Source organism: Heteronotia binoei, chromosome 9, assembly GCF_032191835.1.
Source record: "Heteronotia binoei isolate CCM8104 ecotype False Entrance Well chromosome 9, APGP_CSIRO_Hbin_v1, whole genome shotgun sequence".
In the NCBI taxonomy this organism is placed as follows: Eukaryota; Metazoa; Chordata; class Lepidosauria; order Squamata; family Gekkonidae; genus Heteronotia; species Heteronotia binoei.
The window spans coordinates 56,035,205-56,062,906 of record NC_083231.1 but is presented as its reverse complement, the minus strand read 5'-3'; the positions used below and the strand labels follow the sequence as shown (position 1 = coordinate 56,062,906).

Genomic DNA, 27,702 nt, shown 5'->3' with positions numbered 1-27,702 from the left:
TTGACCAGATATGGGCATCCAATCAGGTGCCCCCAATAAACTGGCTATTGGCTACCGCATAAGTCCAGCCCTTATGGTCATTGTGGAGCCTACCCTTTTTCTGAGGTCATGTACCAGCTGACCACCTGTCATCTGCCCCTGTACCTCCATTCCCTAAGGGCTCAAGATAGTCTTTATAACCTGTGACCCAGCTCCCCACAGGTGTGCATCTAGCAGTACCCCATTCCTACTGCTTAGATACATCCCCGATTCTTGGCCAGTTGAGGATCCCATTCCCCATCGTCCTCATTTGTCGCTGTTGGAGCCTTCCTTGAAGACTATGATCGGTAATTATCACCCTGTTTGACCATCCTTATGTTACCTCTATGCATTTCTTTCTATTTTTATTAGGACTGTATGTGTGTTGTATGTATCCATCATCTTGTATGTATGTTCTATATTTTTCTACAATAAATTTTTAATTGTTTTTATTTAATTAGTGTCCTTTGTGAATTTAAGCAATAATTTCTGGAACTGGAATCCTGTATACATAGATTCTAGATCCTTTTTAAGCCATAGGTGCCCACCTGTCAATTCCCCAACCTCGTTTCGAAGGCATTTTGGCTTACACTGGCCTCAAACTTTGTTCTGTTGCTTCAGACCAATTCAGCCACCATTGTACTCAATAGGGAATAAACTGGGGTGGCAATTGAGCCCATGATAGCATAGTGTACAGTAAAAAAATGGTAAAGGTAGTCTCCTGTGTGAGCACCAGTTGTTTCCGACTCTGGGGTGACATTCCTTTCACAACGTTTTCATGGCAGACTTTTTACGGGATGGTTTGCCATTGCCTTCCCCAGTCATCTACACTTTCCCCACAGCAAGCTGGGTACTCATTTTACCGACCTCAGAAAGATGGAAGGCTGAGTCAACCTGGAGCCGGCTACCTGAACCCAGCTTCTGCCAGGATTGAACTCAGGTTGTGAGCAGAGCTTAGGACTGCAGTACTGCAGCTTTACCACTCTGCGCCATGAGGCTCTTTTAGCATAGTGTACATCTAAATTAAAATCTTTTTTATTCCTCTACTATAGTCTAAGGGGATGCAATCAAGTACGTTTAACTGAAATCAAAAGGACATTTCCAGACAGATATATTTAGGAAGGTTCGTTACTGGTAACACTTCAAAGTTCAATATAATTTGGTCTATATTTTTCCATCAGTGAATTTCAGATAGTTTTATCTGTAACTACTATAGAAGTCCTCAGACTCAATAAGTTAAAATCAGTGAAATGTGGATGCTGTGGATGAAGAAGTCCCTTACAACTCAACACAGCCTGTTTTTAAACACACACCTGCAATGATACAACCATATTGCAAAAAAAACCAACAGGTCTGTTCATGCATCTGTATTATTAGAGAAGGACGGGGTGGGATAGAAGACATGAGCATGGACATCCCCCCATCTCTAGTCTTGGGATTTTGACAGTGCTGACCAGGGCTTTTTTTCTGGAACTCTCAAGAAGGAGAACCCCATGGGTGGCCCTCATTAACTTTTAAACATTTTTTGAAAATATTGTTTCTGCTAAGAGGTTCTGGGACTCCTTTCCACTGCATTCCCCCAGGAAAAAAAACACTGCTGCTTTCCTAAGGAGAGTTGCACTATTCTAAATCCATTTAATTAGTGGGTTTAGAAGGGTGTGACTCTATTTAGGATTGTACTGTAAGCCTGTGTATACATATATGCATTTTGAGGTGATATTTGAGGAACCGAAGGGAGAACTTCAAATGTGACTGACCTAACCTTTAATGAGTATAGTGATAGGAAGGCAAGTAAGGGAGGTCAATCTCAACAATGCAATGTAATGAAATCAAAATCACGCAAATTCAAAAAGTACAATGGAAAGCAATTAAAGTGTTCCTAGTGGTAAGTGGTCACATTAGCTAGATAGATCCTCCCACAACTAGTAAAAAGCAGAATCTGCCCAAAATGAAAAAAAAGGAAGAGGAAGAACTCAGGTGGGGGGAGGGGACAGAGTTACAGCAAAAGAGTAAATGGGGTCAGATGGACTGGACAGGGTGGGGAGCAAAGAACTGGATTTTGAGTGAATGGAAAACAACAAAAGGGTGTAGCATGACTGGGCTTTGGGGAAACACAGGAGAAACAGACTGGGCAATCAAACCAGGCTGAAATACAGGAGAAATAGACTGGGCAATCAAACCAGGCTGAGGAGAAGCAGTGGTATGCTGGCCAAGAGGAAAAGGGAGAAGGGAGAGGGGATACATTGCTAGTGGACAACCAGGTATCTCCAGGGTGAAACTTTGAAAGAGGGAGCGAATGAACCCAAAAAACCACAGATGAGGATCTGAAGAGCTGGACTGAGGTTGACTCGGGGTGGAAGGGCAGTCTGGAAGTAAAACTGAATTTTAAAAGGCTGGGTTAAAAGGGAGTCCTTGTTTTATATCACAAATATGCCCCATCTCTACCACTGAAGGTAACAAGGTTTTCCGGTTACTTGGGTCACTCCAAGGGGGATACTAACAGAGCAGGAAATGAAGTTATCCTGCTATTTAAGGGCTTGATTGATTTACCTGGCATGTCTATATTGTTCTGAAAATTCCCTAAACAGACTGGAATGTCAGATTATTGTCCTACAAGCACTGGTTACTCATTTTGGTCTGGATGCAGGAAGATCCCACGGAATCATAAAGTAAGCACTTTGATGAAGGAGCATGACAGTTTCTCACAGTAACCTGCCTGTCATGAGATGACATTTTATTTAATCATCATGATGCTGTGACTTAATCCAAATGGAAGTCTGCCTTCAGAGGCATGTAAAGATTTGGGGAGATGGGGTAATACTCCCCATATCCTGGTATAACCAGGAGTTGCGGCGGTTGAAACGGGGACTCAGACGACTAGAGAGGCAATGGCGGCGTACTCGAGACGAAGCGATTCGAACATCTTATAGAGAGTTTATGAAGTCCTATGAGATGGCAGTCAAGGCCGCAAAGAAAGCATACTTTGCGGCGGAGATTGCGTCCGCAACTTCGCGCCCGGCACAACTGTTCAATACAATTCGGACCCTTACAACACTGCCACAGGGCAGACCAAATTCTAATGAATTGGAAATTGGCTGTGAGGCTTTTGCGAATTTCTTTGCGGATAAAATCGCATCGCTCCGTTCCGACTTCCCTGCCATATTAGATACAGCTAGCGAACCTGAGGCTCCGTGCCTGTCTTCGGATTGTGTTCTGGACGGCTTCGGCGCGCTCAGCCTGGAAGAAGTTGACAGGATCCTCCTATCTGCACGCCCAACAACTTGTAAATTGGACCCATGCCCCTCTTGGCTTATTAAGACCTGCCAGAGGGAGCTAAGATATCCTATACGGGATATCATAAATAGATCCCTACTGGAGGGGCATTTTCCATCAGCGCTCAAGGAGGCGGTGGTCCGTCCCCTCTTGAAGAAAACAACGTTAGATCCAGCCGAATTGGCACACTACCGGCCGGTCTCGAATTTGCCCTTTTTGGGCAAACTTATTGAGAGGGCAGTGGCGTTGCAGCTACAGAGTTTCCTGGAGGATGCTTCTGTCCTTGACCCCTACCAGTCTGGTTTCCGCCCGGGCCATGGGACGGAGATGGTGCTGGTCGCCCTGGTGGATGACCTTCAGCGGCATCTGGATCAAGGCAGCTCGGCGGTGCTGATGTTGTTGGACTTATCGGCAGCGTTCGATACGGTCGACCATCGGCTTCTGGCGTGCCGCCTTGCCGACGCAGGGATTCAGGGGCTGGCCTTGCAATGGCTTTCCTCTTTCCTTGACGGTCGGGGATAAAGGGTGGCGATTGGGGAGGAACTGTCCCAGAGACACACGCTTGATTGCGGGGTGCCTCAAGGGGCGGTACTTTCCCCGATGTTATTTAACATCTATATGCGCCCCTTGCCCAGATTGCCCGAAGGTATGGGCTGGGTTGTCATCAATATGCTGATGACACCCAGCTCTATCTGCTTATGGACGGCCGGCCCGCCTGCGCCCCAGAAAATCTGGACCGGGCGTTACAGGCAGTGGCTAGGTGGCTTAGGCTGAGCGGGCTGAAGCTGAATCCGGCGAAGACAGAGGTCCTTTGCTTGGGTCACTGCGGCCTGGGAAGGGAAATCCCCCTGCCAGTTTTTGACGGCGCGCCGCTGACAGCGTCGGGCAGGGTCAAGAGCCTGGGGGTGCTATTGGAGCCTTCTCTGACGATGGAGGCTCAGATAGCAGCCACTGCCAAGTCCACTTTCTTTCACCTTAGGAGGGCGAGGCAGTTGGCCCCCTTCCTGGAACGCGACGACCTAGCAACAGTGATTCATGCTACGGTCACCTCGAGGTTGGACTACTGTAATGCCCTCTACATGGGGCTACCCTTGTGCCAGACCTGGAAACTGCAGTTAGTGCAGAACGCTGCTGCCCGGCTGCTACTAGGGCTCCCAAGATGGGAGCACATTCGGCCGGGGCTCCGGGATCTGCACTGGCTGCTAGTAATATTCCGAGTCCAGTACAAGGTGTTGGTCATTACCTTTAAAGCCCTATATGGCCTAGGACCTGTCTACCTTAGGGACCGTCTCTCCCCACACGTTCCCCAGAGAGTACTACGCTCGGGTTCACAAAACCTGCTGGTAGTCCCTGGGCCAAAGGAGGCCCGCCTAAAATCCACCAGGGATCGGGCCTTCTCAATAGGGGCACCTTATTGGTGGAACCAGCTGCCGGAGGAGGTGAGGGCCCTGCGGGACCTAGGGCAGTTCCGCAGGGCCTGTAAGACAGCCCTCTTCCGGCAGGCCTATAACACCTAACTGATAATGAGAACATCTCTGGATGGAACAAAATGCTTCTATAGACCGCTGGTTTTATCTTATCTTGTTTTATTAATTATGGTTTTAATTGTATTTGTAAATGTTTTAAATCGAATTGTATGAATTATTATGCTGTGAGCCGCCCTGAGACACTTCGGTGAGAAGGGCGGGATATAAGTCCACTAAATAAATAAATAAATATCCTGACCTACTTCTCCTTCCTACTCAGAAAACAAGTAACTTGTATGGCATGCAGGAGAAGTTGGATGCAGAAGTAGGAGGCATACATGAACACACATGTTCTCTCATGTTGCCTAAGCATGCACCTGTGAGTTCATGTTGGTGAGGGCTGGGGAAAACTGTGAAAGACTCCTCTCTATACAGGCATTGCATTATTTTGAACAGTGCTTGTATTCTGTATTATAAGGAAGTCCAGGTGATTTTTCACATTTTCCAGGGTAACTATTAAGGGCAAGATGGCATAAAATTAGACATAACAGGATAAAAAGCCAGAAAGACAATGCTGTTTAACCTGAGTAGAAATTAGTAGCTGAGGTAAATTCAGTACTGCAGCTCTGGTGCATTAATATTCACAGCATAGCCTAACAGTGAACAGGAGACTGTGGGCAATGAATTCCTTGAGGCTCCCCTGTTCCGGCAGTGAAAGCAACATAATGAGAAGTCAACAACTGCTATAAAAATTGTTTGCTTCACCACTGTCTTATACTGTACATGTGCAGTGGACCTGTTTATAAATGAAAACTACAGGAGATTTCAGCGAAAGGGCAACGCTTCAAAAACTCTAAAGTCTGGAAAAGATTTTAAAAATCACTGGTATTGCACAACAACAAAAACTGATTAGAGACTGATTGCCAGGGGAGACATGGGTGGACAAGATGCCACATGAGATAGACAGGCGCAACCACATCCAGCGGAGGTTAGGATGTGGTATCTTCATGATGCCTTCAAAAGGACAGAAGGGAAATTGTTTTGTACCTAACAGAGTATAAAATAAGGTAAAAAGGAAGAAGGAAATGGGTCATAAATGGGAATACAGTGCATCAGGGCTTTTTTTGAACAGGAACGCACAGGAATACAGTTCCGGCTGACTCGGTGTCAGGGGTGTGACCTAATATGCAAATGAATTCCTGCTGGGCTTTTTCTACAAAAAAAGCCATGCAGTGCATCATTTTCCTAGCTGATACACCTGATTTAAGCATATCTTCTCTATAAGGGAAATATTTTTAAAAGGCCCAACAAGAATACATGGGGCTTAAAATAGTCTCCAGACTGCACCACAGTGTATGATTCAAATGGATTGTTGACATTTAGCCTACAGTGACAAATACAGCATATATACCTTTGTTTTACAGCCCTATTACCAGAGAGTATCTTATAAAGAGTATATAGATACCACTAGCAGAAAAAAATCAACAGAAAGCAAATGTTCAAAATTTTCCCTAGGGTGCTGCATCTAAGTTGGCATGTATCCAACCATGCCATCCCTTGGTAGGGTTCCCAGTCTCCCGCTGGAGGTAGGGTTTTCCCCAGTTTGGGGGGCCCCACCCCACCAGCACAGAACTAGTCCCTGGGGGGTGGGAATCCCTGCCCCCAAAGAGCTCCACTGCGTGTTACATGCCCAGTGTGATGACATAATCTGGAAGTGGCATCAATGCACCAGGCACATTGCACAAGGGACACTCAAACAATATGGGGGGAAACTCTATGATGCCATAGAGTTTTAACCAGGCCTCACATTCAGCAGGAGCTCACAGGAGCACAGCTCCTGAACCTTTCTGATGGTTCCCCCTCTTCCTCCCCACCTACCTTGTCCATTGAATAGTAGGTGCAGCTGCATAACAATCCCTGGATTAGGAGAGTGGGCAGCCAGCCAGCCATCAGGGGCTTTGCCACGCCCCCAGCAGCTCTCATTAACCCCTGGAGAAGCCTACACCACTCTTTCTCCACTTCTTATGTGATTTTGGGCAGCAGGTGGCTTGCTGAGCTTTTGACTGGAGGCGGCAGCCCAGGAGAGTGCCAGGTGAGCGAGGCCTGCTTTCTTGCATCAGGTTGCTTTTGGCTGGGGGGGGGCATATGATAATGAGTGAGCTCTGCCACATATTTTTTCTACAAAACGACCCCTGGTTTTAACCCCACTTGCTAGAGCATCCCCTGAGTGATGTGTTGAGTGTGATGACATCAATTCCAGATGATGTCATTGTGCTGTGCACACAAAGCACACACAAGGATCATCCCTCACCTAGAGCCAGGTAGAACCTGACAACCCTATCCCTTGGACAGAATGGCAGTTCTATTTGGAAAAGAGAGGGCCATGATTTCTGCTGATTCACATCTTCTCCTTTGTCCCCTACATTGTTCCTGAGGATCTGCTGACCCTAGGAACAAAATTTCAGAGCTGCAGCAGGAAAGAGGAAGTCCCACTCAGAATCAGTAGAATGTCAGATACATGCCAATATTGTTATCCTGTCCTTCCTTCAAGATAGCATACATGGCTCCCCTTCACCTCATTTTACCCTCACAACAACATTGAGAGGTAGATTAGGCCAAGGACACGTGGGACAGTGACCTACCAACTCAGGTTGCCCCCAAGTTCCCCCCCACCTTCCTACTGTTGCCAGCCCTGAGGGAAATTCCTGGAAATTTGGAAATGGAGCCTGGGGAGGGATCTCAGCAGAGTGTAATGCCATGGAGTCCATCCTCCAAATCAGCCATTTTCTCCAGGGCAACTGAGCTGTGTTGGTAGGAGATAGGGTTGCCAGATCCAACTCAAGAAATATCTGGAGACTTTGGGGATGGAGCCAGGAACAAGGTTATGACAAGCACAAGTAAACTCCAAACAGAGTTCTGGCCACTGCATTTAAAGAGTCCACACTCTTTTTAAATCTCTTCACTTATTGGAAAAAATGGAGGATGGGGCACCTTCTTTTGGGGCTCATCTTTTTGAAACTTGGATTTTTAAAGAAGAGGCACCAGATGCTATGCTGAAAATCTGGTGCTTCTGCCTCATAAAACAGCCCTCCCCCGAGCCTGAGATACTCACAGATCAATTCTCCATTATATCCTATAGAAATGAGTCTTCATAGGGTATAACGGAGTGCCCAGCGGACATTCAAACCCCATCCCCACTTTCTGATAATCCTGAAATGGGGGTGGGGAGCCTCCAAAGCACAGGACCCTCTGCTCCCAGCTGGGGATTGGCAACCCTAAGTGGGACTGATCTCCGTAATCTGGAGATCAGCCAATTCCGGGAGTACTCTAAATCCTACCTGTAGAGTGGCAATCCTATCGCTTCCTCCTCTTGTCCTTGTTGGACAGTCAATGAGTTGGCAGGTTGCCGAGACTTTCTTGTCTTTGTCTCTAGCTCAGCAATATGTAAACTGTCTAAACACAATTGCAAAAGGAAAAGTTGCATTAGATTGGCACCCCCATAGAGACTGGTGTTCCCCTTTTGTACAACTGGAGACATGTTCCTAGAATATCATCTTCTGCAGTGTTTATTTATAATAAAATAAAATTTAATAAAAGGAGCTATCATATATTGATTCTAAAAATTCTTTCTAATCACCTGTCTCCCCCATTTTTCCCAATTTCAGGTTATCCTTTCAAAATCCACCAAATTTAACTCTCCATTGCTTTTCAATATAGTCCTGAAACTTCTTCCATTCATCTTTAAATTTTTCTGCATCACTATTTTTCAAGATTCTAGTAAGTCTATCCATTTCACTCCAATGTAAAGTTTTTAAAATCCAGTCCCATTTATCTGGTATTTCAGCTTGCTTCCACTTTTGTGCAAACAATGTTCTTGCAGCTGACAACATATATCACACAAAAGTCCTGTCTTGCTTCGGAAAACTTTCCATTTGTAATCCTACCAGAAAGGTATCTGGTGCCCTTTTAACTGCATATCCCAAAATCTTTGACATCTCTTGTTGAATCATTTGCCAAAATTGTCTTGCTTTTTCACATGTCCACCACATATGGTAAAAAGAGCCTTCATGCTTTTTACATTTCCAACACCGATCAGATGCCTGCTTGTTCATTTTTGCTAACTTCTTAGGTGTCATATACCACCTGTATTGCAAACAGTTTTATTTCATATTATTACATGTTGATATTTTTATAGAGTTCTTCCATAGGTGTTCCCATGTCTCCATTGAAATTTCTTTATTCATATTTATTGCCCATTTAATCATTTGAGATTTTACTACTTCGTCTTCTGTAGACCATTTCAATAACAATTTATACATCTTTACAATCAACTTTTCATCTTCCCCTAATAGCACTTTTTCCATTTCTGTCTGATCTTGCCTTATACCTGTAATCCTGATATCTTTATCCACTAAACTTTTAATTTGTAGCATCTGGAACCAATTAAATTTGTCTTGCAGTTTTTCTTCTGCTTTTAATTCTACTTTGCCACCCTTAATTTTTAGCAATTGTTTGTATGTAACCCATTTGTCTTCCTGTGAGTCAAAAATCCATTTTATAACTTCCATTGGTACAATCCACAGTGGTTTCCTCTCATCACCATATTTAAAATATATTTTCCAAGTATTCAACAAACTTCTTCTTATAAAATGATGCCGGAAAAAACCATCCATCATCTCCTTCCCATAATACAAATATGCATGCCAACCAAATAGATTTCCATGACCTTCTAACGCCAATAACTTCTGGCTGGATAAGGTTATCCAGTCCTTGAGCCATACTAAACATACTGCTTCATGATATAATTTAAGATCCAGCAGTTGAAAACCTCCTCGTTCTTTCACATCAATTAGTATTTTCCTTTTGATTCTTGGTTTTTTTCCCGCCCATACAAATTCAGAAATCTTTTTTTGCCATTTATTGAATTGTTTAACATCTTTCACAATAGGAATTGTTTGGAAGAGGAACAACATTCTTGGTAAGACATTCATTTTCACGGCAGCTACCCTACCCAAAAGAGACAAGTTCAGTTTATTCCATTTCAACATATCAGCTTCAATTTTACACCAAAGTTTATCATAGATATTTTTAAACAGATCTATATTTTTCATCGTGATCTCTGCACCCAAATATCTTACTTTCGAGGTGACTTCACATCCATTTGCATTTTGAAGTTCTTTCTGTTTGCACAATAATACATTTTTACTTAAAATTTGCGATTTTTCTTGGTTTAAAACAATTTTATTCCAGTAACATATGGTAACAATCATTCCTTTGCATTATTAATTACTTCTTTTTATCTATCCTATATATTACTTTTCTAACCTCCCCTCCCCCCATTACTTGACCCCCGCCGGTGTTGTATACTTAAAATACCAATATTTAAAGGTACTAATAAAACAAAATTTTCTATTTTTCTTTCTTTTAAGACTTAATCATTATCAAAAATTGTCCAATGTCCTTTTATTTTCCACTCTTTTTCTATATAACTTATAAACTTCTTCCACTCCAACTTAAAAGTTTCTAGATCATAGTCTCTTAAAATTCTTGTCAATTTGTCCATTTCACTCCACGTTATAACTTTTATAATCCAATCCCATTTCTCTGGTATTCTTTCTTGCTTCTACAACTGTGCATACAATGTCCTAGCAGCTGAGAGCAAGCACCAAATTATAGTTCTATCTTCTTTTGGAATTTTTTTCCTTATATAATCCCAACAGAAAAGTCTCTGGAACTTTCTTGATTTCATATCCCAAGATCCTAGATATTTCTTGTTGAATCATCTGCCAATATTTTTTTGCTCTTTCACAAGTCCACCACATATGGTAAAAAGAACCTTCATGTTTTTTACACTTCCAACATCTATCTGGCATCTTATTATTCATCTTTGCCAACTTTTTAGGAGTTATATACCATCTATACATCATTTTAAAATAGTTCTCTTTAATACTATGACATGTTGAAAGCTTTATAGAATTCTTCCAAAGATATTCCCAAGTTTCCATCTGTATTTCTTTATCTACATTAATTGCCCACTTAATCATTTGAGATTTCACTACTTCATCTTCTGTAGACCATTTCAAAAGCAATTTATATAATTTTAAAATTAATTTTTCATTATCTCCAAGCAGATCTATTTCTGTTTGTTCTTTTCTTATTCCGTCAGTTTTAATGTCTTTTTCCACCAAACTCTTTATTTGTTGCATTTGAAACCAGTCATATTTATTATTCAACTCTTTCACAGTTTTCAGCTCTATTTTACCGCCTTGAATTTTTAATAGCTGATTATATGACAACCACTTTTCTTCACCCACTTCAGCCGTTATTTTTATCACTTCTGCTGGCACTATTGATAACAAATCTTGTTTTTTTGAGTTTTACAGCGCCTATTAAAGTCCCAAAGCCAAGATTTCACCCCCAGCCTCTGTAATACAGCTTTACTTCTTTGCAAATAGTTCCAAATCTTTGTTTCTTTAGTTTAAAAACGTTCTTTTAGACCCGGAATGAAAGATAAGAATTGTACCTTATCAAGTGTCCAAAACTTCCTTACACCGATCGTTCCAATCTTCAGTAGTCTATAGTCCATAGAAAGTTGGGGTTGGGTGAACTTATGTCAACTTAATGACTCCCAAAAGCCTTTGTAGACGTTGTTATGCAATTTTTCACAGGAGATTCTTCAAAGCCGAAAAGGAGCCCTAGCGGGACTCCTCGCCAGCCACAGTTAAACTCCTCAAAATCTTGCAAGCATGTCTTGGACTCTTCCCATAACTGGGAGGGTAGACAGCAGGTGATAAAAACACCTTTTATGTCCAGCACAAAGACGTTGGTTCACTCCACGAAAGGGAGATGCGTCAGTTCCCCATCTTTCCAACTCCAGAAGCCAGGGAAGACTGTATCTTTAGTGTTTGACCCTTGTGTTCCATCACAGACTGCCTCGTTTATATTGGCCGCTTTACTCTTCACTGCATACTTTCTAAAGGTTGTAGTCAGCATTTGCTTTTCTTTGCATTTTATGACAGAATCATTTGAATGGGAAACTTGCAGTTTCTTGGATTGCATTCTTCTTCAGTTGTCATTGAGGCACACAGTCACATGAGTCTCCTTTAACTTTTTTAATGTTAGCAAGTAGCAATGGCAGTCACTCCGGTTACTTCAGACGACCATCATGAAAATGTTAAGAATAAAATTCATTCTTCTGAGAATCATGTTTTTGCTTCTTTCTTTATTGAAGATGCCTTGCAGAAATCCAATGTTTACTTAATAAGGAAAAATCATGAGAAATGGTCAATGTAAAGTATCTATGGCCTAAAACCCCTTAGTGAAAAGCCAGAGAATCTTGGTCCAGCTGTCCTGGGGTATGAGAGAGAAGTGGAGAGCAGTAAGAAGTGCAGCCAGACAGACTCATTGAGATTTCTTGTACATACTGGAGTTATGTTTAGCCAGATAATTATTGTTGAAGGGCTGTAGGTGGGGAGAAGTCAGCAATGTGTTTGGCTCTAACTGCACTGCTCTGCATATAACCTGCCAGGCACTGAGGACTTGGGCATGATTACAGAGTTCAGCTGAAGGCTGGGCGCATCTGCTTATTTTGCTCACTGATGCCAAACTTCGTTATTTGTCTTCTTCCTTACTGTAGCCAACAGCGACCCTTTCTCATTCATATGAAGCCTATTAGATTGGGGGGGGGGAGACTTTGGGGCACTGCCTTCTCTACTTCTGGGGACCAACAGGATCAGAGTGGCTGGTGTCCATGTAATACTCATGACTAGACCATTCAGAGGTGGTCCTAGAGCCAGGGTGGTATACTGTCTAGAGAGTCAGACTAGGATGTGGGAAACCCAGGTTCAAATCCTGCTCTGCCATAGAAGCTTGTTGGTTTATTGTGGGTCAGTCACTCTCTTTCATCCTAACCTACTTCACAGGGCTGTTACTATGAGGATAAAATGGAGGACAGAAGAATGCTTTTATAAGCCACTCCAGAGAGAAAAAGCATAATATAATTTAAATAATTACATTTTAAATGTGGGGTTCGAGAACTGCTCTAAAAAATCTGTGACAGAGGATGCTGTTTTGGAAAAAACAATAAATATATCCATGAGCTGAAAGAACATGAGGCAAATAATAATGATAGTAATAATAACACCAATAACATATATGGTTAAATACAATGGAGAAAAAGGTGAGAATTCTCTGTGGTAAAGCACAGATCCAATTTAAAGATAACATTGGAAGGATTTGAGCCTGCTTTCCTCTACTTATGGTCCATCTCATATCTCCCCAAAACATTTTACCTTGTTTGTGTTGTTTCTGTTTGCGATGTCTTACAATGAAAAAGATTAGTAGAACCAGCAGGACTAACACTAGGGCTGCAGGGACTCCAAAGATCACAGCAGGATGCAGACCTTCAAGCCAATGATCACTCGTGTCCTCTATTTTTGTGGTGGCAAAAGTTCCAGTTTCTGTTAGTGAGGTGGTAGTCTGCAGGTGCGGGTCATCATTTGTCAACAACACAATTGTAGAGTGTCCCAGTGTTACTTGAACAGCTGTTGGTGGCATACCTGAAGATTCTGGTTCTGCCAGTTCAACAGCAAAGCCTGCCAAATAGATGCAAACAATTTACAGCTTTTATTTGAATTGATAAAACTGAAAATTATTTCTAATAACATGCTGTGGGCTCAGTTGGGGCACTCAGTGCCTCTTGCCGGGCACGAGTGCACAGCAGACTAAGGGCTGGGTCAGGGCTACATGCTGTCGTCCCTCTGCAAAGAACTTCACCAACACTTGAGGAACAATTAACTCTGTTCATTCTCTCTTCAGGTACAAGTCTTGCTCTTCTGCCTTCCTAGTCCCAAGACAGTGTGGGGGGAGGCAGCTCATTTCTGCTCCCTGGACTTTCATTTTATGAGCCTACTGCCTCCACCATCCATCCCATGCTTCACCTGACCATGGCCTTCAGAAGAAGATATTGGATTTATATCCTGCCCTATACTCTGAATCTCAGAGTGGTCACAATCTTCTTTACCTTCCCCCATACACAAAACAGACACCCTGTGAGGTAGGTGGGGCTGAGAGAGCTCTTACAGCAGCTGCCCTTTCAAGGACAACTCCTACAAGTTGCCTTTAGAGCTCTGCCTAACATCTGGACATGTGTGGACAGTTCAGTCTGTCTAGTTCTCCACTCCTTTCCACCCCAGGCCCTTCTCAGTCCTAAAGGAATGTGCTTCCCACCAATAATGGTTGCTACTGCCAGCCAGCACCCTTCTGATCATGTGGGTCCCTGGCCACACCAGGCCTGTAGCTACAGTGGGGCCCGGGAGAGACCAAGCCCATCCTTTCAACCCCCCCCCCCCGCTTCCAAATATATGGCCACTCCATTGCAGGGCCCCCAATCTGTCCCCCTTGCTCACCACTACTCTGAACAAGTAGGAACACTGTTGCAGGTCTTTTTGCTTTTTTCTCTCCCCTTCCCTAACACACCTTGCAGAGCAAAGGGGGGAGGGGGAGAGTCAAGAGGTCTCTGTCTCTCTGAGAGAGGGGCATATAAGAAAGGGGTTGGGGAGCACAGCTGCTGTGCCTGCCCAGACTAAAAGGGATTAGTTTGTGGAACTCATGGCAGCTTACAGTGCAAAGAGCCCTGGGCTGTCAAACCGGGTTTCCCCCAGCCCCCCAAAACAAAAAATCCTGCTGTGGGGCCCACCAAACATGAAATCCTGGCTACGGCCCTGGGCTACACCCTGCCCGCCAGCTTGCCCAATTGCTCTATGGTCTCCTCCTTTCCTTGGAATAGTTCTCCACATCCTTCCCTTACTGCCTCCTCCTTTCCACGGTGCCACACCAGCTCCCCTCCTGGCTACACATTAGGGTAGCCAACCTCCACGTGTGGCCTGGAGATCTCCCACTTTTACAATTGGTCTCCAGCTGGCAGAGATCAGTTTCCCTGGAGAAAATGGCTGCTATGAAAGGTGTAGTCTATGGTATTGTCCTTGCTGACAGCCCTCTCCTCCCCAAACCCCACCCTCTCCTGGATCAACACCCAAAGTCTCCAGGTATTTTTCAATACAGACCTGGCAACCCTACTACATGTGCAGGTTTTTTATATTTAAAAAATTGTCATTGTTTCTTATTTATCTTCTGCTGAAGTACTCAAATACTATCCATGACAGGGTTGCCAGATCCCATCCAGCAACTAGCAGGGGATGGGGAAATTTACAAAGAGAAAGAGAAAGGTCGAGGCTTTGTTGTTGGGATTACACGGGAAGTGACATCATCAAGCCAACAATGTCTGGGTGATGCTCTGGTCTTTGGGCAAAAACTCTGGTAAAACTGGTTTCTATCATAGAGTTTTTTGCCCAAATGCCAGAGTGGCACCTGGACATTGCTGGTGTGGTGACATCACTACCTGTGCAACACCAGCAACAAGGCCTAGGTCTTCTCTTTTTTCCTGATAAGTCTCCCCTGTTTGCCAGCTGATCAGTAGCTGGGAGTTGGGCCTGGTGCCAGGAAATCCCACCCTCAGCAGGGGTCTGGTAACCCTAATCCATGACTACTTGGCTGTCTGAAAACTGTTATCAGCAATGTGACCACCGCCTGACTGTATCCTCGCAACTCTCCAGTTTCTACAATCGTTTGTGTGTCCTTTTTGGAACTAAAATTATATCTACAAAGACTTGTATTAGGACCACTAAATGCATAAGCAAATAATCATGAGAAAGGGGCAAAGCATGAAGGGTCCAAGTAAATTACTTTTTAGTATTTAGGATAATTAAGTGCAAAGCAAACTAGGCACAACTCCAAAAGGCAATGATGCAGCTGTAACTTGGAGTCTAGTAACAGAATGGCTGGAAGATTTTGTGTTAAACAAATACAAGATAGCACAGTGAGAAAAATTACCCTGACAAGTCATATCAAGAGTGGTTTCTAAACTTAACTATTTAGAGCATCATGGCAGACAATCCTCTGAAACAATCAGCCTTTGTGATCTAGAAGTTGCTGGAAAGGGAGTGCAAGCTAGCATCTGAAATTGACCTGAGATGGCCTGTCTTTTGTACCACAGCTTTTTTGGAAATATGGAGGAAAAGAAATAATTCAGACTTCATTGATCTGATCTTGGAGAAGTGATTGCCTACATCTGCCTACTCGTTGATTGCTATAGTGCAATACTTGGCTCACAGCTATTCCAGAGTAATCCCCAAGATGACTGTTTGGAGACAAATTTTTATTTATTCCTGCTGCCTCTGCTGGTCAGTGGGCTTAAAAGGACGCCAACTCAGCTCCTCATGCGAAAACAGAGAGAAGGTCCGGTAGCAAAAGGGCTCTCCACCTGGAACAAGCCTATGTATAATCGGTCTTAGTTTCCCATTCAAATGGCTCTAAAACATCACTAAATCTTAGCAGGCTGTTTTTATGTTCTATGCTAGGAGCTCCATGGCACAGTGTGGTAAACTGCAGTACTGCAGTCCAAGCTCTGCTCACAGTCACAACCTGAGTTCAAGCTGGGTTCAAGTAGCTGGCTCAAGGTTTACTCAGCCTCCCATCCTTCTGAGGTTTGTAAAATGAGTACCCAGCTTGCTGGGGGTAAAATCTAGATGACTGGGGAAGGCAATGGCAAACCACCCCATAAAAAGTCTGCCATGAAAACATCGTGATGCGACATCACCCCAGAGTCAGAAACGACTGGTGCTTGTACAGGGGACTACCTTTACCTTTAACATGTTCTACAGCAGAAAACACATTCGATTATGATAATGTTGTTGTTGTTGGTGGTGGTGGTGGTGGTGATGATGATGAAGAAAACTAGCAATGTGTTTATGTGGGTATTTTAGCAGAATTCCTGATATAAAAAGAGGCAACAGAGAAAAAGCAAGCATTCCATTAATACATATGTATATGCTGTAGGAACTACTGGGAAATGTGTTTCCTGTTGTGTTTTTTGTGCAGTTTTACCATTTGGTTTAGGCCAAAATCAGAGCTCCTGAAAGCTTTTTAAAAAAAACATGTTTGGTTGTATAGACTGATAGAGGCCAGAAGAGGTTCCATAATTCTCTCCCAAGTATCATGTTCAGAAGGCATTCCAAAAGCTTGATGTGATGTTGGCGGGATGTAAATATTTGTTCCTGCTTTCAAGAGCAGAACATATTTGGGACACTTTATAAATTAATTGCTCCCAAAATAACTTCAGTCTAAACTGTTTCCCTCACCCAGTTGTGCTGCCAGACTCCTAGGGAGGGACCTGGGAGACAAAAATAAACAACAGTTGGCAATAACATGCCAATATTATGGTTAAAGAGCTCAGAAGTCTGCAGTCCGCATGCCTATGCTGGCATCTTTTCAGCCTTTATTGGACAGTGATGTCATTGTGTCAAATGAGGTCACCCAGAAGTGTGAAAAGTAACTTCACCACAGACTTTTTTACAGGAGGGATCATTCTGTTAAGATGTATTAAGGAAGGCCTGTTCTACACTTACAGCAGAATGAGGTGGTAATGAAGAGGAAGACTGCTGACGTGGGAGAATACTGTACCATTTCAGATGGCTAATGAAGGACTTCATATTCCAAAGACCCCCTCTATTAATAATTCCTATTAAAGGCACAGGCCTGCAAAAGGCTAGGCTAGAACCTTTCTTCTTGATGTGCTACATAAGGGCACACCAGAAATATAAATCCTACACCTTCAGTTTGGAGTCTTATTAGTCTGCTGCTGTAATCAAGTTTACTTGATTAAACAAACTTAAGGTCCCTCATTAGTTCTGCCAAGCTCCTCAGGTCCTACTACCTGCCACCGCTCAGAAAGTGGTATGGGAGTGAAATAAAGTGAAAGAAAGCATCCTCAAATAATCACCAGGAGTTGATACAAGAAGTAAAATGGGTAGCTCTAGGAATTGCTAGAAACTCTATGGTGTTTCCTAGAGCTACTCTTGTCACTTCCTGAATCAACTTTTGGTGAGTACACAAAGTTGTCATTTTTCTCTCTCATGATGCTGTGTCCTAGGGCTGCCAAGGCCTCCCTTATCTTTGGAGGCATTCAAGAGAGGGAGGGGGATGTCCCCAATGTGATGATGTATGAAGAAGTGACATCATCATGTTGGGGACTGGCACCCCATGTGCCTGAACTTCAAGTGGCTTGGAGTTCAGGCGCGCATGCACGCACGCACACACTGCTACTTGCAAAAAAACCCCATTTAAATGATCCCTTTAAATGCTTTTTGCAAGAAGGAGAGGGCATGCCTGCATTCAAAGTGGTGAATTTGCCACTTGGAGATCAGGTGTGCGGCCAGTTGCCACCCCTCTCCCTCCCCTCCTACAAGATTTAAAGGGCCCTCCAGCTGATCAGCAGGCCACATGCTCCTACCCATCAACTGGAGGGCCCTTTAAATCTTACAGGAGGGGAGGAAGAGAGGTGGCCACTTTGGAGGGGGGGTCAGGCTTTCCCTGCCAACCAGCAGCAGGCAGAAGCCCACAAAATCAAGGGATTCCTTACCCCCACCTGGGGACTGGCATCCCTATATGCCCCCCTCCCCACACCACTCTCTTGTCGGTTGCCAAGCATTACCTGGCAATCCTAATGCAGTATGAAGCTGCTGAAAAAAGGACACTCTCACTGCCCCAACAAAAAAGTCCCAAAATTTTTTCCTTGGCCCTGAAGCAAGCTGCTAATCTCATACTGTAAACAACCTAAAGCGCATACGTGTTTATATCTAAATAAATCCACACATTCAGACCAAATGGCATGATAGTTCACATTTGTTCCTTGTCTATTAAAAGCAACTCTTTATTTAACTGAAAGATCTAACTTTGCTTTAGTCCATATTTCAGTATGTTGCTTTCCAGTTTTGAAGAACCATTCATATAGCTCAAGATGGGTAGCCATGTTAGTCTGTCTACAGCAGTAGAAAAGAGCAAGAGTCCGGTATCATTTAAAAGACTATTAAAATTTGTTAGTCTAAGGCTTAGCTATCACTCTACTGCTTAAATTCACTAACAGTGTTTCATTTTCTACAGGCAGCATTTGCTTTCAGCCTCCATTGCTAGTCTTGTTTTCAATTCTGCTTCATATTTCTCTTTAAAGATTTTCTGCTATCTTCTGACAGACTTTTCCTCAGCTTTAGATGTATGAAACTTAGAAAGTATTTCTATGTAGCAAGTTAGGACCTGCTTCAGACAATTGCCTTGGTAGCCTTACCACCTCTGAATCAACTGAGTCACAGGTTTCTCATTGTTGAGAAGTAGAATAGAACTTTTTAAATTAGAAGACTGAGAAGATGCGAGAATATAAGACAGAATCAAGAGAATGGGTGTGTATTATAAAGAACGAGGCTGTAAGAGCTTGCAAAACCCCGATACAGGTTTTACTCTACATTTAAATGGATCTTACAAAATGAAACTCAAAATAAATTATAAACATTACCATAAAGGTAAAGGTAGCCCCTATGCAAGCACTGCATCATTACCGACCCATGGAGTAATGTTACATCACAACGTTTTCTTGGCAGACTTTTTGTGATGGGGTGGTTTGCCATTGCCTTCCCCAGCTGGGTACTCATTTTACCAACCTCAGGAGGATGGAAAGCTAAGTCAACCTTGATCTGGCCACCTGAACCCAGCTTTCCCTGAGATCAAACTCAGGTTGTGGACTGCTGTACTGCAGATTACCAAGGAAAATAAATTGGTTAAATAATTTCACAGTCAAATGCAGCAGCTGCAGGAGTCTGACGTCACATCTTCTGTGAATGGGGTTGTCTGCCTCCAGACAGAGTTCTTCCAGAATTATACCTGATCTGACTAAAACAATTTTTTAATACTTTTTCTCTCCTGAGGCCTCTTTACACTGTGAGGCTCTAAACTGTAGCTTATCTAGTTTATCACTGACTCTGACTCTTTCTATCATAGTGGAGTCTATGACTGTTTCCCTGCGTCCTGACCTCCAGGGGATCAACTCTTGAAAAGGCAAAGTAAGAAAAGATACATACAGGTAACTTATATACTTTTATTTTGGTCTGTGTTCTATCATTTTTTCATTCCTAACATTTCACCATTAAATACATTATAGTCATGTATTGCTTAGTTCTGTCTCTTAATCATTCTGGACTTCATCATTTTGTTGCTAGGGTTGCCAATCCCCAGTTGGAAGCAGGGGATCCCCCGATTTAGAGGCCTTTCACCAGCTTCAGTCAGGGGTATCAGAAAGTGGGGGTGGGGGAGGAAAATGTCTGTTGGCACTCCATTATACCCCATGGTTCCTGGAGAATCAATCTGTGGGTATCTGGGGCTCTAGGGGCTGTTTTTGGAGGTAGACGCACAAAATTTTCAGCATAGCATCTGATGCCTCTCTTCAAAATAACCCTCAAGTTTCAAAAAGATTGGACCATGGGGATCAATTCTATGAACCCCAAAAGAAGGTGCTCCCATTCTTTATTATTTCCAAATAGAGGGAAGGCATTTTAAAGAAGTCTTGATTAAACAAACTTAAGGTCCCTCATTAGCTCTGCCAAGCTCCTCAGGTCCTACTACCTGCCACCGCTTAGAGGGTGGCGTGGGAGTGAAATAAAGTGAAAGAAAGCATCCTCAAATAATCACCAGGAGTTGATACAAGAAGTAAAATGCGTAGCTCTAGGAATTGCTAGAAACTCTTTAAATGTGATGGCCCACTCCCTTCGGAGTTCAATTGTGCTCATCACAACCTTGCTCCTGGCTCCACCCCAAAGTCCCCAGATATTTCCTGAGTCAGACCTGACAACCCTATTTAGTAATTTTAATCTTTTAAAGTTTTCCACCCTGATTTTGAATATATAGATCAGTTGACCTGACTTTGATGTAATGCAGTTTCATATGCTTATATATATGTCATACAGTATGTGCTCCTGCTTTTCCAAGATGAAAACAGGGAGGATTGTATATTATTGTCATCAGGAACACTTTGCAAGGCCTCTGCCTCCAATATTCCACTGCTGCAAGCTCTGCTCCACCTTGTGTAGAAACTGACTCTATCATAACCTCCCTTGCACTCATTTAAAAACAAAGAGCACATTTGTTCCTCTGCTTAACAATACAGTAGAAAGGCAAGGTGGGTTCTGAAAGAATATCTCCACCCCATTCAGAAATTTTTCTTTTACAGGGTGGGAAAGAAACTGAACCCTGAAAAATGACAAATCATGAGCAACATTTCAGTGTAACACCCACAACAACAAAAAATAGGTGCGATGATTTACTTGATCAAGGTACCATTCAACCAGAACTGTGAGGCACATCATGCACATCAAACTGTGTTTGAATCTACAACAGGGAATTAAAATCAGGAAACAACTCCATAGGGTGATAGAAAAAATGGTTGACTCAGGTTGACTTCTTAACTGAAATTCTGTTCAAGACTGGGAAAACACAAACAAGCAAAAACAAACTAGAAACTGAAACAGGGTAATATCTAAAGAGCAACAGATAAATTAGTGATCTTCTCCTGTCCTTTCTGTTTCTTGTAGGCATTGCACTGCAGGAATTGATTTGTGTCATTACAGTAACAGCAACTTCAGCAGGGGTGGAGGGAGGTTAATTTGGGGACACTTCTACAAGCCTGAGGATGATGTTCAAGAGGTGGATGCTAGACCCAGCTTGTTCTTTCCCTTCTCCATGACCTCAATATAGTTCTTGTTGCAGCACAAAGTGGCTCCTGCTCTGTTCTGAGTTATCAGCCTCATGCTGCTGGCTCTCAGATCCCAAATTTCAAAGCTGCTTCCATATGCTCCCCCCACCACTTCAGCTACCAAACTGCAGCACTTAGGAGAACATCACACATGGTCCCTTCCTTGTTGTCAGTCAGCACTTTACCAAAGCTGCTTTTCTTTGATCTTTTTGGGAAGGGCACAACCCACATCAGTTCCATATTCCTAACCTCATCTCCATGTAGCTGCCATATTCTCCAACAAGCTACTGGAGGGCTGTTTTCTGACTTTGGAAAAATGGGCAATTGCTAGGCTTCTATAGCATGATAATGTAGCCACCTACTAGGTCCTCTGAATTCCCAGCTTTCTTTTCATTAAAAAAAAATATCTTTTTCATGGTGGAGATACCCTTTCACCCTTATATCTCCATAACAAAAAAGGCTAGAAACTTTTTTAAAAAAAAATCAAACCTGGACATTCAAATAAACTAATAGATCGTGGCATTAAACTATTCTAATATTATTGCACTACAACAATATATTGCACTACAACAATCAAGAAATTACTGCCCTCCCAACACTCCAGCAGGAACATACAATGCAGGGGGTTTTTTTTTAATTACCATTGCACAGATATTATTTCTGGCAGAGAGCAATTGCTGTCAACCAAGTGATTTATTTCTAAAGATTAATAAATGAAATCCCCACGTTGGAGCAGGGCACTTGGTCCCTTGCCATGATTTCTGTTGTTGATTATGATGTCTGTCTGGGAAAGGGGAGGAAAGATTCTGAATGAATGTCATCATTTGCTACCAGCCCCGTAGCCAAAATATTTTGGGTGGGGGGCCCAGGGGATAAAATTTGGTGTGGGGGGCTTAGGGCTTGGCTGCTTCTTCCAGCAGCCAGCCGCCAGGCCCCAGCTCACTCTCTTGCACTCTCTCTCTCTCTCACTTGCTGTCACTCTCTCTCACTCACTTTTGCTGTTGCTCTCTATTCTCCTGCTTTCTCTCACTGTTGCTGCCGCTCTCTTGTGCTCTCTTTCATTTGCTGTCTCTCTCTCTGTCGCTGTCATTTCTGCTGTCACTCTCTCTGGTGCTCTCTCACTCACTGTTGCTCTCTCTCGTGCTCTTTCTTACTTTTGCTGTCACTCTCTCATGGTTGCTGTCACTTTCTTGTGCTCGCTCTCACTTGCTGTTGCTCTCTCTCTTGTGCTCTCACTTGCTGTTGCTCTCTCTCTTGTGCTCTCTCATGCACTCTCTCTGTAGCTCTTGCTGTCACTCTCTCTCTCCTGCTCTCTCTCTCTTGCTTTTGCTGTCGCTGCCTTCTCTCTCTCTCCCATTCTCTCTCATATTCACTGTCGCTGTCATTCTCTCATGCTCTCTCGTTCTTGCTCTCTCTTGTGCTGTCTTGCATGCGTGGTGGGGGGGGGAGATAGCCTGGGAATGGAAGGGCTCTACACAGAGAAAGGGGGTTTACAGAGAGCGGCCTGCCCGACCCCCGCCCCCCTAGCTATGGGTCTGTTTGCTAAGTGTCTGAGTGAGCCTGGAGGAGGTGGAGAAGGAGGGCAACCAGAGCCAGCCTTTCTGTGCTACAGCTTGCTGTTGGGAGATCGGAAGAGATGAAAGGCACAAAAAGAGCAGTACTGGAGAGCCTGGGTCCTGATCGTTTCTGCAACAATGCACACATATCTCCATAACAAAAAAGGCTAGAAACTTTAAAAAAAAATCAAACCTGGACATTCAGATAAACTAATAGATCGTGGCATTAAACTATTCTAATATTATTGCGCTAGGCTCACCTCCTAGGGGGATGGGAACAAATGAGAGACGGCTGTTACACTGGTATCTTGGCACTACATTTTCATGGCAAAACAAAAACATATAGGTAATGGAGATTTAAACTCTTGATTTAGCATTCAATGCTAATCTCCTATGGCCAAATTTAAAAAAAAAAGAATGGTGGTTGTATAGCAATGAAGGAGAGGGATGGCAGAAAATGGGTGAGTGGGTGGAATGACTTTGAAGTGGGTGGAGAAGTAGGCATCAAGGGGGAGCAAAGGGGAAGGGAGAAATCATTCTGCTCTAAAAATCATTTCAACTTAGAATCAAACTTTTAAAAAACTCACCACAATAGTGCTCTTTGAAAATGCAGGGGGGGAGCAGACTGATAGTGAAGTAAGCGCTAAAGGGAAGAAAACAAATGCAGAAACAAAATATCCCCTAAAGTTCATGGGTGCTGAAGGTGACAGGAAACACATGTGTATTGTAGACCTTAGTTGCTGTAGGCCTTCCTAGAGGGAATGTTAAGCTGTGATCCTAAACTAAGCATGGCACCTGGAAGGAAGCCCCAGTGAAATTGGCAGGATCTTTTTCTGAATCAAAGCTCTTAGGATTGGGGTGCATATTTTTTTAAGCAGAAGACAGAGCATCCTTAGTAGGAGATATTTTAAGAGCTTTTAGGTCTGAAGAGCTGGGTGTCTTCAATTCAATCTTGATTGATAACCTGCATTGTTTGGTTTTTGCTGTTGTTATTTAAAGGTTTCTTGGCCTTTGACTAAGACCAAGTATAGTATGCATGTAGTATAGTATTTTTAATGGTTCTGATAAGAATAGCATTCATAAGCTGCAATCACTGAAAGAGTAGGGTGCCAATATTTTTTAAAATAATTATTCAGAGATCACCTAAATATTGTCATTTCCCCAATCATTATAGTCCAGCTACACAGCACTTCAAGAACATTATCCAAATTATAGACAAGAGACCAACTTGGGACTTCCCTGTGTTTAGCATTCTCATAGTGAGACAGTTGCTTTCTTCTCAGTTCTTAAAAGTTTGTCTGTTTTGTGCAGAAAAAGGCAAATTCACTTATATTTCAAAATTCAGTGGTCAAGCCAGTCTTCTTTGGAAATCACCTAAGTGAGAACCCCCTTTTATAGTTTCATTTGCCTTTAGAATGTCTTTCAAAACAACTTCCTTCCTTCAGAAGAAAGTTTAAGTTGTATATTTTGCCTGAAAGTGGTGGTAGCAACACACCTAGATTGCTGGACCTTCACATCCTCTCCCTGATGAGCTGCTTTGCCAAATGCTCTCTCCTTACTAAATGAGAAATGGAGTGAGAGATTCCATCATGCAATCTTTTGCTAGGGCTGGACAGGCCTTCTGTCAAACACCTAAAAAATGATGATGTTTATGTTTCAGAGCCTTTTGTGAAGACTTAATGTGACAGATGATGGGTTAAATGCCATTCCTCTGCAGCAATTCTTCTTGTTGTGTTGTGTTGTCTGGAGCTTGCAAGATTTTCTCTTCCTAACTCACATCAGTTTTCATTAGGAAATTCTTATCTCCTAACTACATTGTTTCAGTCTGCAGCCTTATTTATCCACAATTCTACCAAGATTTACATTGTTCTCATTCATGGAATTTCCAAGACTGGTTGTTAAGTTACAGGTCCCAGTTTAGAATATCAGGTACTCAGTCTGAATCCCACCAGCAGCTTTTACATGACTGCAAATACTCCAGCCATCCAAGCCATAAGCATATTATTATCAAGGGATGGCTTCTTTGATTTGATACCATGAAAAGCATATTGCTGACTGGACTAAGAATCCTTTTCAGAGGCTGTTGATAGCACAACCCTTTGAGGGGAGAAAAATCTTTTTGTAAACATCATGAAACCCAGAGATTGGAGAAATTATGAAAACAAACTTCCCTCCTCATTCAGGGACAGCGTTGCTGGATTGAATTGCAATGTTTAAGTGAGTCCGTGAGCAGACAACTGTTTTATAACTAAAAGCAAGTGATGAATAAGTGCCAGCCTCTCTCTGTTGTACTAAACTAAATGTAGGTATCAACACTGCATCCTAAACACATGAAAATAAAATTAGGAACTTCCCCACTATTTTATATGAGGGGATCACATCAAAACACATTTTTTATGTTTTATTATTAAACATATTATTTATGTTTTATTATTAAAACACATTTATTATGTTTATATATATTATTTGGATGGCGTTGTATTTTAAATAATGAGGATATTCATTTATTAGAGCTTAATAAAGGATTCTTTGTGGTTATCTAATTATTTGATTCCAGTTTTCACATATCATTATAATGCCTGCTTTTTAATTTGCCCATGAAATATGAAGGTACAATCTGATCCATGCATTTTTATTCAGAGACAAATCCCACTAAATTCAATGGGATTTAATCCTAAATAATTGTCTCTAGGACTGCAGCCTCAGAAACAAAGGTTTCCAATACTATCAAATGACTTTATATCAAACATATCAAATGACTTTAAAATCACAAGCACTGGGACAAAAGCAAAAGCTTTGTACATATCTTAACACACCTTGAATCTGCAGCTTAAACCGGAGAGCCACGAAAAGGAAAGCAAGCAAACCGTTGAAAAGCAAAGCTGAAAGAAACACGTCAAAGTTTGCACAAACTGCCTTTACAGGGACCAGATTTTCTGGGTGTAACACTTCAAAACAGTTCCTTTGCCTCAAGCATAAAATGTATCTGTGTAGTTCCTCTTAACAACGCAAAAGGCATGTTACTACTTACCATAGTAGGCAAGTCTTTCACTGAGCAACAGTAACAAAGACAACACGAAGTTGCGTTCCTGCATGTTAGCTTCTCTGTGAGCAGGTATGAGACTGCTGTCATTCTTTCTCAGCTTTACAGAACATGTACATTTCCTGTTTCCTGCATTTGTGGTAGATGTGTGAGATGCCTTAAGAAGATGCATGATTGCTTTTAGGAAGTGATGTAATTCAGTTTGGGCCTGTGAAATGAGCAACGATTGTGAAAGATTGCTTTGAAGGCGCTGATTCTACTGATGTGCTACAGAAATCTGTCTGGGAGTCTCTTGCAATCCTCCTCTGTTTTTCAAGATTGACCATCTCTTTCCCACCATACCATCAGACCCAAATACCATTGTCTGGCAGGAAATAAAAGAGATTTTCTTACTGCAGCAGACATATCATGGACCAGTTCAAATATAATTCACCAGTGAGAAGCACTTCCAAGAACACACGAGGGATCCATTGTACTTGCTAGTTGTAGCTCTTCGTGCCAGATCAAATCTGTGCTGGAAGGTTGCCTGACTTTCCGAAGCAGCTTTGGGGTAGGATTGGGATCCGGGCCAGCATTTTTCTTCTGTCACACAAACTGCTTCCACAATTTAATAATATGTAACTTTTGCATCACACTGTTGAGTGTTCGATGGCCTTCAAAAATAATATCTCATTAATTCTCATAACAATTCTGTAAGAGGTAGGTGAGTATTATTACTCCCTTATTATAGGGGGGGGGAGCAATACATACATTGTGCATTTTGTGATGATGATGTTCATCACAATTTTTGGCTGGTTCATGCTTTGCAAAGTGATGTTTGCAAACTGAAGAACCATCATGAACTTCCATGAATTCTGGTGCAGTTTGTGGCTCTTCACAAAAAAAAACAGTTGAGGTCAGTTGTTTGGTGTAAATGGCTTTGAGCCATTTAAAAATCTGCTTTCTGCTCCCTGTGAAAAGCTGTGGGAAGAAGAAAGCAGGGATTTAAACTTCAAATGGCTCACAAACCAATACGAAACAAGCCATTTTGCCAGCCAACCTCCCAATTCATAGAAGTTTGTGGTTCAATTTACATTTTTACCTGACATATGAATTCAGACATCCTGGCTTCATCCTGGAACAATGGCTGGTGCTGTTCTTGCCATAATGCAGGCTGGGATACTAGATCTCAGTACAGAAGATGGGAAAAGGACCAAATTCGACAAACCCAGTAAATATCAAAGTAAACTGGGATTGAATGACTGTCTGTGATCTGAAAAACTGTTTCCAATTTAACTGAAGTTGAAATAAGTCAAGTTTTGGTTAATGTCTGAACCAAGCCAAATACCTTGCTTAAGGACACCTCCTGATTTCATCGTGGTTTGAACTAGTTTACAATTTATGTGGTGTGTTTTAATTTTGGAAGGAGCATTATTTTTTTCTTTGATGGTGTTTGTATTCACCATCTTAGGGCAGTAGGTAGGGCAGTACTGTTGCTATTAAAAAACAAATTGCCCCAAGGGCAACACAATGAACGTTTGGCAGATGGTGAGGCCAGAGCTTTAAAATTATTTACCAGAGGCAGCTTTCCTTCTCAGTTTCATCACATCCAATTTGCGTTCATACCCTTCTTACAAATCAAGCTACACGTGTGTGAGCTTGAGGAAAGTGGGCATGCTAAAAACTTCACAATAAACATGCTTACAAAGCAGACATAGCTTATTCATAATTCCT

At 42.5% G+C, this 27,702-nt stretch overlaps 1 protein-coding gene across 1 annotated transcript in view; it reads right to left on the bottom strand.

Annotated features, from left to right (window-relative positions):
* TMEM154 (transmembrane protein 154) overlaps window positions 1–26,142 on the bottom strand; it is a 39,831-nt gene extending 13,689 nt beyond the window's left edge. Inside the window, exons 1-2 of the mRNA XM_060247324.1 lie at window positions 25,978–26,142; window positions 13,049–13,351 (exon numbers count right to left, since the gene is read on the bottom strand). Coding sequence (XP_060103307.1) covers window positions 13,049–13,351; window positions 25,978–26,041 — 367 coding nt within the window. The 5' untranslated portion in view covers window positions 26,042–26,142. The remainder of the gene's footprint in view (window positions 1–13,048; window positions 13,352–25,977) is intronic.
* Between the last annotated feature and the right edge of the window lie 1,560 nt (window positions 26,143–27,702).